Source organism: Choloepus didactylus, chromosome 17, assembly GCF_015220235.1.
Source record: "Choloepus didactylus isolate mChoDid1 chromosome 17, mChoDid1.pri, whole genome shotgun sequence".
NCBI classification, from domain to species: domain Eukaryota; kingdom Metazoa; phylum Chordata; class Mammalia; order Pilosa; family Megalonychidae; genus Choloepus; species Choloepus didactylus.
In genome coordinates, this window is record NC_051323.1 from 37,593,084 (window position 1) to 37,609,808 (window position 16,725).

The 16,725-nt window shown below is 45.5% G+C and overlaps 1 protein-coding gene across 4 annotated transcripts in view; it reads right to left on the reverse strand.

Moving 5' to 3' along the window:
• The window catches only part of SPTBN1 (spectrin beta, non-erythrocytic 1), a 197,263-nt gene that overhangs the window by 105,755 nt on the left and 74,783 nt on the right, over positions 1-16,725 (reverse strand). Inside the window, exon 1 of one of the 4 annotated variants that reach the window (XM_037806817.1) lies at positions 339-778. The exons of 2 other annotated variants lie outside the window; for them this stretch is intronic. In XM_037806817.1, the coding sequence (XP_037662745.1) occupies positions 339-447 (109 nt within the window). In that variant the 5' untranslated portion in view covers positions 448-778. Of the gene's footprint in view, positions 1-338; positions 779-16,725 lie in introns of those variants that run through there. One more of the 4 variants, XM_037806818.1, reaches the window with a different exon arrangement.

The window sequence follows — 16,725 nt, forward strand, 5'->3', positions numbered from 1 at the left end:
TGCATACAAATAGGTCTATCAGCATTGACCTACCGAGATGTAAAAATAATTAAAAGGAGAGAAAAACGTGGGTGCAGCGGGCAGCAGATACCTGACAACCGTGAGAGCCCCAAGGATACCTGGGAGAGGGACTCCAAATGGTGGCTTTTCTGGAGCAGAGTGAAAACTACCTCCTTTAAAGTAGTGAATGAAGTGCTGGTAGCCAACCAGAGGCTTTGGGGCCAGGCCCGGCAGGCGCCCGTCTTCATTAGGGTCACATACCATATGGCATAAATAAAGCCTCAGAACCCCCGCTGGCACGACCCCAAGGCAGCCCCGGGCTTTGGGAGGGGGCTTACCTTGGAGCTGCTTGAATCTCCCTTCCAGCTGGTTGTAGTTGTAAGGCACCTGCCCCGTGTACGCCGGCGATAGCGGGCCAGAGATGCTGGACGTCCTCTGCAATTCCATTATGCTCGGCGTAACGCCCGGGAGGGCTGCACCGTGGAAATCCTGCTCCGGCGCCCTCCAACCCCCATCCAACACGCAGCAACTTCCGCACGGCTTGGCTCCCGGCCCCTGCGAAAAAGGCTTGACCTTAAGCAAGCCTCAATCCGGTCTGAAAGTCCAGCAGGGTGTTCTGATAGGAAGTTGACTGCCGTAGAGTCCACCTTAGCCCGGCAAGAGTTACCGCTCCAGCATCTAATTCCTTATTGCTTTCTTTCCTTTTGTGGCTCTTCCCTAGAAGCTTGAAATAAATTACCGAGGAGGGGTAGGAAGAGGGAGGGAAGCGCAAGTCCTACTTTAAAAAAAAAAAAAATTTAATATGGCCAATCCTAAGCATGCCACGGTCGCCGAGCCCGGGAGCTCGCGGGAGCAGCGCACACACCTCTTCCCCGCTGCCCGCGGCGGCCGCCGGTTTGTAATTTAATCAGGAGCCAGTCGCCGTGTGCAGGGTGGTGATGTCACCTGATTAGCATAACAGCATTGTAGAGGAAACGCAGGCTGTACCACGAGGAGGGGCGCGGGGGAGGCCGGCCGGCCCCGCGGGCCCCTCAGGGACCGGTCGTCCCTGCGCGGCCCGCTACCGCCCTGCCCACCCCGAGCCGCAGATCCCGGGCACGCCTCGGGCCGGGCCCCAGACGCACGGACGTCCCGCGCCGGGGTGGTACCTTCCCAAACAAAGCTGGAGGAATTACAGTCTTTTGTGGAGAGCCTCATGTAACGGAAAAGTCTCCGATTACTATCACATGAAAAGGAGAGCACGCCTTTCGGGCGGCCTCGGAGGGTAAGGAGTCCCTAGGTCCCCTGCTCGGGCGACTCATTCACTATTTAGCGTCTGCGGATATAACGCGGCCACGAGGACTGCGCACCTGGGCGCGCGCCGCGCGGGCACCAATGCCGCTGCTCGCCGCTGCTCCCTCCCACCCCGGCCACCCAGCAGAAGCGAAAAACAAAGTCACTCAGCACTGCGCAAGGCCACAGCAAAGGGAGGTGTAAATTCAGGGTCATTAAAGCATCTCCTCAACAGGCTTCTGCTGCCATCATGGGATGTTAAGGCAGAGTTTTGCTGGGATAACACCGGCCCTACGATAGAAGCTCGATGCAAGGAAGACTTATGGGAGTGCCGATTTGCAAGGCACTGTGGGAGAAAGGTACACAGGTAAAACCCACAATTATCCCAGACCTCCTGGAGGAGTTGACAATCCGATGGGGAGATAAAAGTACAGAAACTACCCCAATCGTACTGTGATTAGTAAAACGTGGTCTCTACACTTTTGGGTTCTCCCAAAATTTTTAAGTCTCCTTCCCACCTTCTCCCACCAGTCTCAATGAAAAATAATATCCACTACACAGAAAATAACACTTATGAAAATGTATTCTTGGGAAATAACTGATCCAAGTTTCTTCCCTCTCTTTTTTCCTAACTAAATAAAGCAGGCAGACAACAAATTAGAAATTTGGTGTTTCCAGCATGGAGCCCTGCAGTAATACTCACCGCATACAGTAATGTCAATCCTAAAGGATTCCAATCTGCACTAAGAGCCGCGCCTCCATCCCAGGTTTCCTTTAGTCCCCAGGGCACATGTAATTCAAGCAACTGCATCCTGTCCAGGGCTAGAGTTAAAACTAGAGCCCAACTGCTCAACTCTGAACAGCTCCCCTCTCCCCTTCCTCTCACACTAGTGGGTTTTTAATACAGCCACAGCGTCAACCTTCAGCTTTCTAAAGCCAGGCCCAGGGAATATTAGAAGACATTTCTCATCATCCAAGATGTAGAGCACTTTCTAAATCCACAACGCTGATGGAAGCCCAGCAGGAAGGAAGCAGAGAGCAGGGTTTTGGAAGGAGCAATTAATAAGGATTCCAAAGACTTGAGTTTAAGTACTGGCCATGGCTCTTAATCACCTGCGACCTTAGAAGAAACCCTGGATTCTTTCTAGACCTCAGCTGTCAGGGATAACTAATGCCTACCACTACAAGATCACTGAATGATGTGAAAATTCTGTAAAAATTGTCAAATAGTAGTCAAAATTAAGAGTATATTTTTTCAAAATTCACCTCTCCTTATACACACACACATAAACATCACATCAAGGCTACAAAGAGAGGCAGAATAGGAAATCTTCCCAATTAAAATCTTTTTAACAGGCTCTTCTCCACTATTAAATATACTAGCAAAGTGACAAGCCTCTAAGTGTCCAGGTACAACTCAAAATGAAATTGCAAAGCACTTGCCAATTCAGAACGCTTTATTTGTAATCTTCAAGCCACTTAAGGAAGCGACTATGAGCACCATTCTTTGTATCTCCCACTGTGCTCCCTCTGGTGTGGGGAAGCATGTGAGGGGAGCTTTCTAATTAGCCAGTTTACCCATGATGTGATGGGGGTGGAGGCTGCGACAAGTGGAGCCACACTCAATCCTAGAGAGAGACTTGGAACAAGCCAGGCAGAGTGTACACAAGAAAGTACTGGAAAAAAAGGTTCTGAGATGGGTTTAATAACCCAGGGGGCAGGAGGTGAGAAGTGGGAATCCACTTGGTATTACAGGACCAGGGAGGAGAGGACAGGAGGTGCTTCCTTTTCACAGCCTTGATGTCCCCATCTGACCACCTCCAACTGAACAGTGGGGAGGAGGTGGAGGAAGGCAAGAGTCACTCATTCTTTATTTCATTCGGTACTTACTGGGCGCCAACTGTGTGCAAGGCACATTGCCAAGTGCTGTGGAGGATTTGAAGGCGCCTAGGAGGGTTGCTGGCCAGACAGGAGGGTACCATAAGGCGGAGGGGAGGGGAGCTACAGGAGGTCAGAGGACAAGGTCGCATCTGCCTAGGAAGGCCATGGGAAGAACTCCAGGAGGGGCTGGCATTTTGACCAGACCTTGAAACACAGGTTGACTATTATTTACAGTCTAGAGAAGCCTCCTCTCCTGGTGGGGAAAAGGCAGGGCAAATGAAAGCATTGACTTTCCAGGGCCAGTGAGTGAAACAATTTGGCTGGAGCTAGGGGACTGTCAGGCTGTGGGGGAAACCCCGAGAGGCAGGCTTAGAACTAAACCTGGGCTGGGAACCACTGGAGACTTCAGAGCCAGAAGAGGATGGAGTCAGGGCTAGGTTCTAAGGATTAAGGAAGATTAATCTGGCAGTGGTAGGTTAGAAAGGGAGGAGAGCCTGAAGACAGTAAGGCCAGTTAGGTGGTTACTACAATTGTCAAAGGACTAACAAGGGGTGTGGCAATAGGAATGAAAAAGAATGGGTTGATGCAAGAGTTAATCCAGAGGATTTTGGTAACTGACTATGTGGGAGGTGCAAAAGAGAGGGTCAAAGCCCACAGCCTCGGGTTTTTAGAGCTGACTGAGGAGGGAGGAGGAGGATTACAAATGTCCTTCTAGACAGACTAAAGTTGAGTTACCTGCAACACCCACATGTCCAGAAAGCAGTCAGGGATGTGCAACTAGAGCTCAGGGCTGAAGGTAGGGTCCCATGCACAGAAGTAAGTTTTGAGATGGGAATGGGGTTAAATCCAGGAAAGGAGGTAAGAGGCAGGAGGCTGAGTCCTGGGGAAGCCAGTTTGGAATGGGCCTCAAGGAGGAAGAAGAAAAACCAGGAAATACTAAGGGAGTAAAAGAAGGCAACAACCTAAGAGGTGGTTGTTTCCCACAAGTCAAAGAGAAAGACATTTTCAAGGCAACTGGGTAATGAAAGCACGGGTCAGGTTATAGGATATTAGAGAGTAAGGGGGAAAGGGAGAAAGGGACAAGAAAGAAGAGGTGGTGAGTTTGGCTGTAGATGGAAGACAAGACTAGTGAACTGGCATTACAAGACAGGATTCCAGGATCTGGGGGAAGGTCCCACTGAGTATCCCCTGTGTGCACAAGCTTCAGCCCTGAACTGCAGGAAAAAGGCCAGTGGGGAAGGTGCTGAAAGGGATGGGTGGAGCCATAAGCCTTAGCCAAGAGGAGGTACATTTAAAGCAAGAGGCCAGATGTCCTCCCTTCAGTTTTATTTATAGTGATCTAAAAAGAAGGGCCCTGAAGACACTTATGACAGAAACAGAATATAGTTTTGAGAATGCTTAACACTCAACCAGGCTTTCTGCAGAAACAGACCCTACAACTTTGGCCCATCTCCTCATTTTTGTCCTCCTTTGAAAAACTACTGCCCCTCACCCAAGCCAGCGATAGCAACACATGTGGCCAACTCTGATACCTGGTGGTGCCTGCCTTCAGGCTGCACGATGGATTCCAAGGCAAATGAAATATGGCCAGACTGACTTCGCCAGTCTGCTGTGAGCTTGGGACATAAGCATCCAAAGCCTGAGTGAACAACATATATTTGCCATCCTTGTGTTGCCATAAAGGTAAAACCAGGTCCCCAAGGTTAATTGTGAACAGAACAAATTAGAAGTACTGTGGTGTGGTAGAAAGACCCAAGACCAGACACAGGCACTCAGGCTCACCCTAACTTGTAAGTGCCACCAAGAGGCTGTGCAGTCTTGATCTATAAATCAAAGGGTCTGGAATCTATCATAGTAAAATTTCTGCTGGTTCTACTAAATGCATTTATTAGTGCATTTGGGTTCTCCCTACATGGAGACTATTACTGTAGCTCCAATTATCATCAATCTTCAAATAAACTGAATGGCCACAATAGTTGTAATTACCACACCACGTGATACTAAGAATAATAATAATGTAACTAAGAAAGGCTTTCATACATTTTCTCAATTGGCTAACCCTGTGAGTAGGTGCTGTCTCCATTTTCAGACAAGGCAACTGAGGTTCAGAGAGGTACAGTGCCTTGCCCATGGTCACACAGCTGGTGAGGGCTCAGCCACATGTGAACCCCAGACCAACCATGTATAGCATCTTCTCTACTGTTCCTCTGCTCTTTCTCCTATGTGCTCAGAGTATATCTGACTTACTAAGAATTTCTGAGGTTTTCAGAAAAGCCATAAAACTCAGTAAATGGTATAAAGATAAACCTAAAGCCCAAGCAAGCCTTCACATGAACCACTATGACATTTAGTTTGGGTCAGGATTAGGCATATTCTTTGCTAGTTCACACAGAAGTGCTACACTGATGTTATGTTGCTGTGAATGGAATTTGTTTTTGTTCCTTTTCTCCTACTTGGTGGGCCTGTACACTTGAGATTCTGGATGATTTAACATGTGATACATGAATGGGAACCTTAAGGGGATGAGATTAAGCCTTCTGTTTGTTCCAAGAGGCTTATATGTAGTCTTAAAAGAAAAGAAAAGGAGAAAAAAAAGAGAGAGAGAGAGAGATGAATGCCTTTCAAAAAGAAAACTTAAAAGGGTAAACTTTGGAGTGTTCATTTCCTGAACATCTAAACATTAGCAAGATTGAAAATGTCCAGGAAAGGACAGCCAAAATCTGAGATGTGACGGGATTTATACACATTCCAAGACTTGAAAAACCAACCCTACAGCTGGGAAAAAAGTGGTGGGAACAGGGAGGATAGAAAACACAAATTTTGCATATAAACCTTCTGTTTAGCCAAATTCTCTGCTTCTTTCTACCACATATCTGCCTTTCCTTCTACATCACTTATAAAGCCAATGTCTTTAGAAGAAGCCAAAACACCACTATTAAAATAATCCTCTTCCATTAGTGCGGCCAGACAGAGGAGCAGGTCCAAATCTTGCCCCTGAATTTATGTTTAAGTTCTCTTTCTGTCTCATCTCTCTGGCCCCCCTACCCTCTTCTCCAGGCGCTGCCTGTCCCCCAGCCTCCCAGTCTTGAATCCTTAACTGTGGTAATTTTTCTCTTTCCATTGCCTAATGCCTGGAAAGCCTCCCACCCCCAACTGCCTGGTAACCACCTGCCTCAGTATCTATCTTCTCTTAAAGACCTACCCGCTCTTCCATGCAAAGTTCCCTACTTACCAGAAAACTCAACCAACCAACCAACCAGTATACCTCCATGAAATCCAGCCAAAAAGAAAGGGGGGGGAGACAGAAGAATTATCTGAAGCCACCTTTTCTCTCCCCAAAAATCAATTTTCAAAAAGACCCACTGGCATAGCACATCTGGCACTGCACTTGTGTGTCACTGCCACCTGCCTGTCACCCTTCTCCAGTCTAACAGCCCCTCGCCCTCAGAATCCACTGCCTGGACAGCTGGAAGCAGTCACCAGCATCTCTCCCCCACTTACAACCCACCCTGATCCTAGAAGATGGGGGGTGGGGTGGGGAGAGACCAGTTCTCTACTTATGTCTGAAGTATACCGTGTGAGCATAGGAGTCAGGGTTTGGATATGCACAGCTAGAGGAGGAAAAGTGGTTAAAAGCAGACTTTGAACCAAATAAATGGGCTCTGCCACTTTGTAACTTTATGGTTCTCTGAGCCTGAAAAATTGGCATAATAATAGAACCAGCCCCATAGAGTTGTTCTTTAGATCGAGATAAAATGTTTATAAAGATTTTAGAACAATCCTAGCAGCTATGATTACTAGTCCTCAAACCCCTCATAGAGGAAATTGCAAAAATTAATTCTGCTATACCTTCAGTCATTCCTTACTGCACCAAGGAGGCTACTGGCTGGAAGATGTTGCAGGTTTCACGTGCCATCACTGACCTGAGGCCAGCAGCCAGTATGGCCAACTCTTTGAATTTTTGGACAAGAACAGTTCTGAGTGGCAGGAGCAGCCCAGTCTCTTCTCTTTAATTCACCCCATTAGGCACTGGGAAAGGCATGCTCAAAATCATATTTTACAGATATAAAAGCAATAACATCTCAGAGATAGCAAGAAAACAATACCCATTATGAAAGAAGCTATAAAGGCTTAAGCTTTTAGAAAGGCCAATGCTTGTTTGAGGTGGAGCTATCAGATTTGGTACTTAAGGACTCAGAAAGAACACTTAGAAGAAAAGTTAAAGACTAAAAGTATTTTTCCATCCACACCTCGCTTGTACAGGAGGGCAGGTAAGACCAGAGATGAGTTGCTGTCTCTGTTCCTTGGAGGATATGGATGGTTCTCTTTTTCTCTGTGTACACACACACACACACACACGGATGCACACACCACAGAATCATCTAGTCATGTGGCTGAATTTGAAATACCAGGGCAAATATAATTTCCATCATTATCCCTTTTCTGTGTCTTGTCCAACTGGTAAATCAGAACTGAATACAAAGCACCTGAGTGATCTCTGCTAAGAAGGAGAAAAAATGGCAGGGTACACTCAGTAACAAGCACTCAAAGTCCTGGGGAAGGAATGCAGTTTTATTGACTCTTCCCCAGCCACACTTTATCCCTGGGTTCTTATCTGGTCTGTTATCTGCACATGCAAAGCTTCCCAGTAGGTGCAAAAGAATGCTCCAGTCCAGAGGCCCCACCTTTGGCAAACAGGTGTTGCTATGCCTGCGAATGTAACATTAGCCTGAGCCAAGGCTGGGCTCCAGTGGAGTGGTTTAAAGGAAAAGAACATCTGAGGAATGCAGCAGGGCCAGGCCCGCTCTTGCCCAGTGGTTCTCTTCCCACCTCCAACATGGAGAGAAAAGGCTGACAGACACAGGTGGGGAGAGCCATGGAGCAGAGGTGCACCTGAGGGCAGGTGGGGCAGTGAGAGGACGCCATTCCCTGGGCAGCAGCACAGTTCAGAGGAAGGAAACGAGGAAGGAGGAAATACAAATCTCTTCTGTGTGAAAACAGGCCTTTGGACCCTGGCCTCAGGCACTCATAGCCATGTTACCTGTTTCAGCTTTACAGAGACCTACTGTAATGAAAAGAGAAGAGAGCAGGTAATAAAAGAGCAGGCACCTGGAGAGGGAGGAGTTAAAGGAAGGGAGTGGAGTGGTGTGTGTGTGCGTGTACACATCCATGTGTGCGTGCATGCACAAACCTCACCATCAAGACACGGGCCCCTGCCTCCTGGTCTACAGAGAGCAAAAGTCAACCTATCAGACATTTTCTCAGCCATGTGAGGGACCCATGAGGGAAGAAATGATATTTTCTCTGCAGGAACTTTCACCCTAGTTGAGGAAATAGTACACACACACACACACACACACACACACACACACACACAAATACAAAGATGTGGTAGCATCTAACAAACGCCAGGTGAGTTACAGTAACACTGTGTGATACGTACAGGTGTCATCTGAATGGATCGACAGCTTCACTTCTCTACCTGGCTGAGAAAAGAACAGAGCAGGGAAAGCAAGGAAGTGGGGCTTCTTCCACATGATCGCTCTCTGTTGCTATACCACCAGAGCAATTTTAATACGGAGGGGGTTATTCCTTGCTCTTTGAAAAACAGGTTCCAACTACCCAGTGGCAATGACCTGGAACAATGCATGTAGCCCTGGCATGTTACAATCGAAGTATTTTAAAGGTGCCGTCATTTCTTTCTCCTCAGCACCTGAGCCTCGGCTGATCTCTCAATAAGATAGCCAAAACCTCCTTCCCACACACAGGACTTGGCTAGGCGGCCACTCACTGGGCACAGGCCTTGAATAATTCACAGACGGCCCAGTCACTCAGGAGTGCCAAGGCCTGCCAGCTGCCTGTTAACTGGGAGGCAGGCTCCAGGCTCACTGTAAAAAAAATTAAATATGATCAACTACCTCCGAGGCCTTTTCTACAGAAGCACACAATCTTTCCCTTTTTTCTTTTTTCCCTCTCCTTTAAACCAAATACTTTCCTGCTGGACTGAAGTGTAACTGACCTTTACTCTGAGGAGGACAGGTGCCGAAGCACACAAATGGGGTTGGGAGAATGTGATGTTCTCAAATAGGCACATGATGAGGAGATAACTTACACTCAGAATGCTGGGATGATACGGGCAAAGCATCAGGCCCAGCACCTGACCCAAGACAGACGTTCAGTAAGTGTCAGTCGCTGTCCTCCCTCATTCCCAGCTGGCATTGCTTGTGTGTGTCTCTCTCTCTTCTCCTATCTGTCCCTCTGCTTCAGCCCCATAATTTGTCTTAGGCTTTCCCATTTCTACCCCTCTCCTCTCAATCTAAAGTCCTTCAAGCCCAGCTCAAAATTTTCCTCTTCCAGGAAGGATTCCCAGATTACCCCAGCTGGGATGATCACTTCTTCTCAGAAACCTGATACCAGTACAGTCAGCCCCCCTTGCCTGGCACCTATGGCACAGTGCCCTGGAGTATTACTTATCTCTTCTTGTGCACAAAGCTTATCTACCCAATTAAATAATGGAAAGAGCACCAGTTACAGATGGAAGAGACAGGAAAAATGGACTCCAGTCTCAGTTCTTGATACTGACTGGCTGGGAGACCCTGAGTCAGTCCCTTATCTGCTCTGATACTCTCCCTAAAAACTGAGGTCCTTCTGGATAGAATGTTCTTGAAAATACATCATAAGCTATTTTTGAGCAGATGCAAGTCTTATACAACCTTCACCCCAGCCCAATATCCTCTGAGAAACAACTGTTCAAAAAGTATTTAACCATTTCAGAAGCCTGAACACTGAGGAAACCAAAGGCTCTGAGGGGAAGTTGGCACCTACTATCAACTGCAGAGCCCAGTCCACCCTGTCACCTAGCCTGTGCTTCAGGCTTCACAATCAGAAGGTGACAGCTAAATTCCCAACAGGTGACACTGAGTTCCCTTTCAAAATTCACCTGCCTAATCAACCACCTCATTTTATAGTAAGGAAAACCACACACCGAGGCTAAGCAGTGTGCCCCAAGACAGAGTTACTAGCATACTGGAGATTAGGATGGAGGCCTTCTGAATTTCTGCTGCCTCTTTAATTTCTAGGGCAAACCTACAGCACTATAGCACCTATAGCACTTCCTGAGGCGAAGGAAGTGGCACGTGTTTCTCACAGCTCTGCCAGTGAAGTGAGCTCAGGGCTCAAAGTCAGAGAAAACTTGTCCTAATCCCCTTTCAAACCTCACCTTCCAGCATCCAACGCCCAGATGGAGCAGATGGCTTTTATATGAGTGGTAGCTGACTGAGACAGCCTTCCCATGTTCTCTGATGTCCAGCTCGTAACCAGCTCAGAGAGGACCCAGCCCAGACTGTGGTGCCAGCAGCTTTGGTCTATTACTCCCAGCCCAGCACAGAGCCAAAACATTTCGTTGTCCAAAGACCCCCTTTCCAGGCTTTCTGCACGGCCTTGTCTTGAGGGAACAGCTTATTTAGATAACTGAAAATGCATTCATTCGTTACAACTAGAATTTAAATGACAGGTGAAGGATGAAGTGAGAGGAGAAGAGAAAGGCTAAGCTCTTTCTTAATGCCTGCCAAGCCCATCTGTAGCCACTCTCTGCTCGCCTCATTTTATTATTTTTATCACCCTTTTAATTTCCATTTACCAAGAAAAACACCATCTGAGATCATGATAGTGTCTTTTCCCCATGATGGCTGATTTTAATAACAATATAAAAGCTTCAGTAAAAACTCAGGCAGACAATTGCATGGAACTTTGAATAGGAAGTGAGATACGGTAGGTCAGTATAGGCTGGAGTGAAACAGTGACACATTCCAGAGTAATTTGGGCAGATAATAAAAAATATATTTACAGCCTCCCCCTCCCCAGCCCCGAGGATCTGGGGGAAGGTGCGGAAGTGTTGGACATCCTCACCTGGACTGGTGTTGATGTTGTCACAAACATTGGGACTGGTGGTTTGATGTGCTGAGCCCTTGATCGTGGGGCTTGCCCTTTTGAAGCTCGTTACTGCAAAGGAGAGGCTAAACTTGCATATAATTGTGCCTAAGAGTCTCCCCCTGAGTACCTCTTTGCTGCTCAGATGAGGCCTTCTCTCTCTCTGAGGCACCTCGACAGGTGAACCCGCTGCCCTCCCCACTACATGGGACCCGACTCCCAGGGGTGTAAATCTCCCTGGCAATGCAGAATATGACTCCTGGGGATGAATGTGGACCCAGCATCATGGGACTGAGAGTATCTTCTTGACCAAAAGGGGGATGCAAAATGAGACAAAATAGTTTCAGTGGCTGAGAGATTTCAAATGGAGTCGAGAGGTCACTCTGGTGGACATTCTTATGCACCATATAGATAATACCTCTTAGGTTTTAATGTATTGGAATAGCTAGAAGTAAATACCTGAAACTACCAAACTCCAACCCAGCAGTCTGGACTCCTGAAGACAATTATATAATAATGTAGATTACAAGGGGTGACAGTGTGAATGTGAAGACCTTGTGGATCGCACCCCCTTTATCTAGTGTATGGATGAGTAGAAAAATGGGGATAAAAACTAAAGGACAAATGGGGTGAGATGGGGGATGATTTGGGTGTTCTTTTTTCACTTTTATTTTTTACTTGTTCTGGTTCTTTCTGATGTAAGGAAAATGTTCAGAGATAGATTGTGGTGATGAACGCATAACTATTGTATCACACTGTGGACAGCTGATTGTATACCATGGATGACTGTATGGTGTGTGAATGTATTTCAATAAAACTGAATTTAATTAAAAAAAAAAAAAAAACTCAGGCAGAATGTACTACTAAGTAGGAAAAGAAACAGCAGATCTAAAGCCATGTGTGACGTGTCTATGACTCTGAAGCATGAACATAAATGTTCTCAAATGCTATCACCCAAAACTGATTCCCCCAAGCCCTCCTTTCCATCCTTAAAAAAAAAAAACAAAAAAAACAAAAAAAACAAACTTTTCTGGGAATGTTGCCAACTCTCATTTTTTGATTTTTGCAACAGAAGGCCTAATAAATTAGTTACTGACTCCAAACTGCCTGTTCAAGCCTTGCATTTGTGCATGGTGCTGTTGAGCAACCTCCATTTATCACAGTTACCATCAGCTTCAGGCCTTGTAAGTTCTGCAAGTCCAATCTTCATGAAAGTGTTAAAAAATTTTATTTTTCAAACAGCATCTTTGAGATCAAATTTCTGAGACACAAAAGAAATCAACTGGTAGTTAGAAATTTTTAGTAGCAACACATCATATTTAAGCTGACATGTACACCTTTACAGAATTGGTTGTGTGTGTGTGTATGTGTGTGTAGGTTCGCATGTGTGTGTGCATATGTCAGGGGTCCAAACAGGACAGGCCTGCCCCACCTTGGCAGATATTAAACAGAGAAGCTTTCCATACTCCTAAGGTTTTATGATACCCCATCATCAACTCTTCCGCAACAGTTAGCTTTCCTCACCCAGCTAAAGAATATTGATACCCTGCCAATGTGGGCACATGCCTAGTTTCCTGTTAAAGATCATGTTGACGTAATAAGAGCTTGTGGAGCAACGGACCAAAGTTCTTTCTTTGCCCTACTTTGTGCTGGTATTCTGCCTATTGAACATTATGGAAGGGCAAAAGGCAAAAATCATTACACAGGAAAGAGGCTTGTAATTTGAAGTGATTATAATCAAAGTCACACTAGTTCTTGTTAATTAACACTCCTTGAGAGCGCAGGTACATTTTTGACTGATCAAAGACAAAATGTTAATAGAAAATTGACATGAGGCTCTGACTTGAGCCAGTCACCCAGCATTTACAGTTCCCCCGAAAAGGACAAAGGTTGCCGTCGTTTCTACACCAATACACAGTCCGCGTCTCCGTGTGCACACAGACACACCAGGGGGATAAATGGAAAACCTCACGTTGGTAGCAACAAGAAGTCAGCCTGCTGACTCCCCGGAAGCCCACCTACAACCTTTGGGGTCTCAGGCCCTGAGCCTCCAATCAGCCCACCACCCCATTTTCCGGACAAGGCAGAGCGAAGCCGCATGATTCCTGTGACGTCTCGGCCAGAGAAGCCCCGATCTCCTGACCACAGGCATGGAGCTGACAAGAGCCCCCAACTGGGGCCCGTTTAGGAAAAGCCATAAAAAAGTTCTATTACCTAAAGTAAATAAGGCTTCCCTAAATTTCAATGCCTGTCTTCCTTCAGGTTTTGCAATAACAGCAGATTAGCAATGGAGTACCAGGCAGGTTGAATAAAGCACTAGTCCCTGTCCCTCGGTAGGATCTCAGGACACCATTGCACATTTAATTTTATCACTCCCTTTAAAAAGTATTTTTATTTTAAGTTGTGTTGGTACAACCTACCAACAATGATATCTGGGATATATTTTGTATCTCCCTATCTTACAGGATAATTCATACTGCCATTATCTCCCCCAGAGCCCACAGGTGAAGCCATATCTTTTTAGCATACTATTTAGTGAAAATAAATGTTTGATTTTTTTTTTAACAGTTCATTTAGGCCTCCCTTTTTTAACTGGTTGCAGTTTTCTTGTGCTTGACAATCAGAAACAAAAAGAAAAAACCCTGTTAAATATTTGATTCTTAACTTTGAGCCTACCTAAATAGAGGTAATATCTGGCTCTGCTGGGAAAGGTTTTAATTAAGTTCAGTCACCACTGATGTCACAAATGAATATTCGTTCCTTAAAACAAACAAAAATCTTTGCTGTAATTTATGTTCCTCTAGCAGTTATAATTGTCTTAAGTTTGCTGAAGTTATCTCAGTGTTACTCATAATTCTATAATATGGAATAACTATGGAGAGAGACACAATTTTTTTTCATGAATTAAAGGGTATTACAGAGACCTACAAACAAACATGTACATGAAGGAGGGCAATTTCCAAGAGGGTTGGAAATAGCAGGTCAAAGACAGGAATCAGAGGCTTTCAATTACAGCCCTTGGACACGGGAGCCTCTGATTTATATTACCACTAAAGCAGGCTAGGGCAAATAACCCAATTCAGAAAATCTCAGGTTGAAATCTGTAAAATGGGGAATAATGTCCCCTACCAAAGAGAGCTCTTCATATTACAATAATGTTCCTACAAAGTTCTCCAAGATGGAAGTGCTATATAAATTTTAAGAATTATCAATAATCCTCCTGGAAATCTAGTAAAATTTCTTCTTTATTATCCCTTGATACCACACTACAGCTGTCTCAACAAAACAAACAGAGCACTAAAGCTAAATAATCCCCACCGAGGACCCACCCTCTTCCGGTAAAACCAAGCCAACCTGTTTGACTTGGATTTTCTATGCTGAGCATGTCCCTCTGCATCCGAAGCACAGAGGTCTTCTGCTTCCATCTCCAACTCCTTCTCTTTCTCAAAACTGGGTCATTTTTGGAGGGAGAATCAATTTATCAACCTCTAGTATAACAAAAATTCAAATATTTTATTGCACTTTCCCCCTAAATAATTCTCCCAACATTTAGGATTATGCAGCTTCATTTTAAGGTACAGTAAGTACAACTCTAAAACAAGTTAAGTATAGTAGAAGGTACAATTGTGTGGAACATTTTTTAATTAAAAAAAAATAAAGTCATCTTCAGTGATTTTCCTGCCTTCCAGGAGAAGGCCCGTGAGTCACAAATTCACTCCAAACACCACAGCACAAGATCCACAGGTCCCCACCGTCTTTAGGCCATCAGAACATGTGTCCTTTGATGCTTCTGCTTTTTCATCTTGATGTCTTCTAATCTCCCCACCATGCAGTAACTACTCCTCACTATGGAAGTCCTCCTTGCAAGAGGAGACAGGCACCCTCTCTTCAGAAGATTTATTTTCATATTGCAACACTGGAGTCAACTCCTCGCACACATGCGTACTGCATGCAGTCACTCAGCTGGGCTCCTTCCACACTATTTCACATTACCACAACCCCACAAGGTGGGAATTATTTTTCTCATCTTACAGGAATAACTTGTCCACTACCTCAGAGCTTGGTGAATGGCTGAGCAGGGGTTAATCTACGACCCCAGGCCATTCTTCCTTTCTCAGGGTCAGCCCTGAGATGGGGACCTCTGAATGCCAAATCCAAACCTGGACCACCCGGCGTCCTTGAGGATCTCCCAACACACAGGCAGGCAGGCAGACTGAGACAGCCTTGGGGCCCACTCAGTTTCTGAAGACTGGATGGAGTACAGACAAACATAAGCCAAGGTAAAGGCGACACAATCCTGAAAACTGGAGGCCATGTGATAGAGCGAAAAAAAGAAAAAATCCCCAAGCCTAGAGTTCCTTTACACCATCCAGCAAAACAGTGGTCTGCCTTCCAAATACATGACCAAAATACTCTGAACAACCCTCATGTGCACCAAAGATCTGGCATCCAGAAGACTAACTTGGCACCTTAGGTTTCACACAACCAATAACAAATTCATTTTCCTCCCTCTTCCCTTCTCCCTATCCCCACAACCCATCACAGAGCAGGTCCTGGGGTTTCTAATTCAACAGTTCAAGCCCTTGCTCTCTCAAGCCCTTTGCCACAGCCCCAGTTGCAGGCCCTCCTTCTCATCTCTTCTCAGACTAATGGACATGCACCTAAAATGCCTTCCCTCCCTTTAGCCTCTCTCCTCTCTATAGGATCCTTCAGGGTCCCCAGAGGGATCCTCCTGAGGCACAAGTCAGATTCCGCCACTCCCTGCAACCTTCAGCAGCGGTTCTCAAGTTGTGAGGGAGCCTCAGGATTGCTGGGGTAGAAGTCTAAGGGAGGGCACTCGCCTTATCTAGGGCAGCAGCAAGTTTGCCATTTTACATACTGAGGTAACAAATAACATCCTATTTGGGGAAAAAGTGTCCCTGAGCTAAATGTTGAAAACCACTGGCCTATAGGATAAAGGCTACACTGCTTGGCATGTAAAACTCCTGTAGCTACTTCCACTTTGCGCTCTACAGCCCCGCGGCTCCCTGAGAGAGTCAGGGCACTGCTTCCGTGGCCTGAAATTCCCTTCCATCTACTGACATCACTCTCCTCTGTGAGAACCCAAAACCTCTTCCACCGGCCACAGACTCACTTTCACTTTGCCTAGTTCTGCATTTCTAACATTAATCCCAGTGCCTGGCACATAGTAGGTACTCAATAAATATTTCACTCACTCATTCATTAATAAATGAATTCATTAATAAATGACTGAAACAAAAAAATACCACCTCACTCTAATAAGCTCAATTCATAAAACTTAAAAATAAAGATACCATTTAAGCATATTTTAAATTATCTATACTGCAGGGTTTTCTAACACCATTAGTTATGAAATGTAATTAGTGGGTCAGACCAGCATTTTTTTTTTAAAAATGGAATGGAAAATGTCAGAGAATATCTCATGTAGTGTGACTAAACAGTACTTTGTGAAATTTATATGTGTACACATGCACACACATTTAACCGTATACATACATTTATATGTGTATTAGAGATTGCCTAAAATATATTTCTTACGGATACTGTGGTCAAATTTTTTTCTTCTAAAGTCAGAAGTCAGTTATGGATTATATAGTCACTATTGTTCTAAAGCCCTCTACT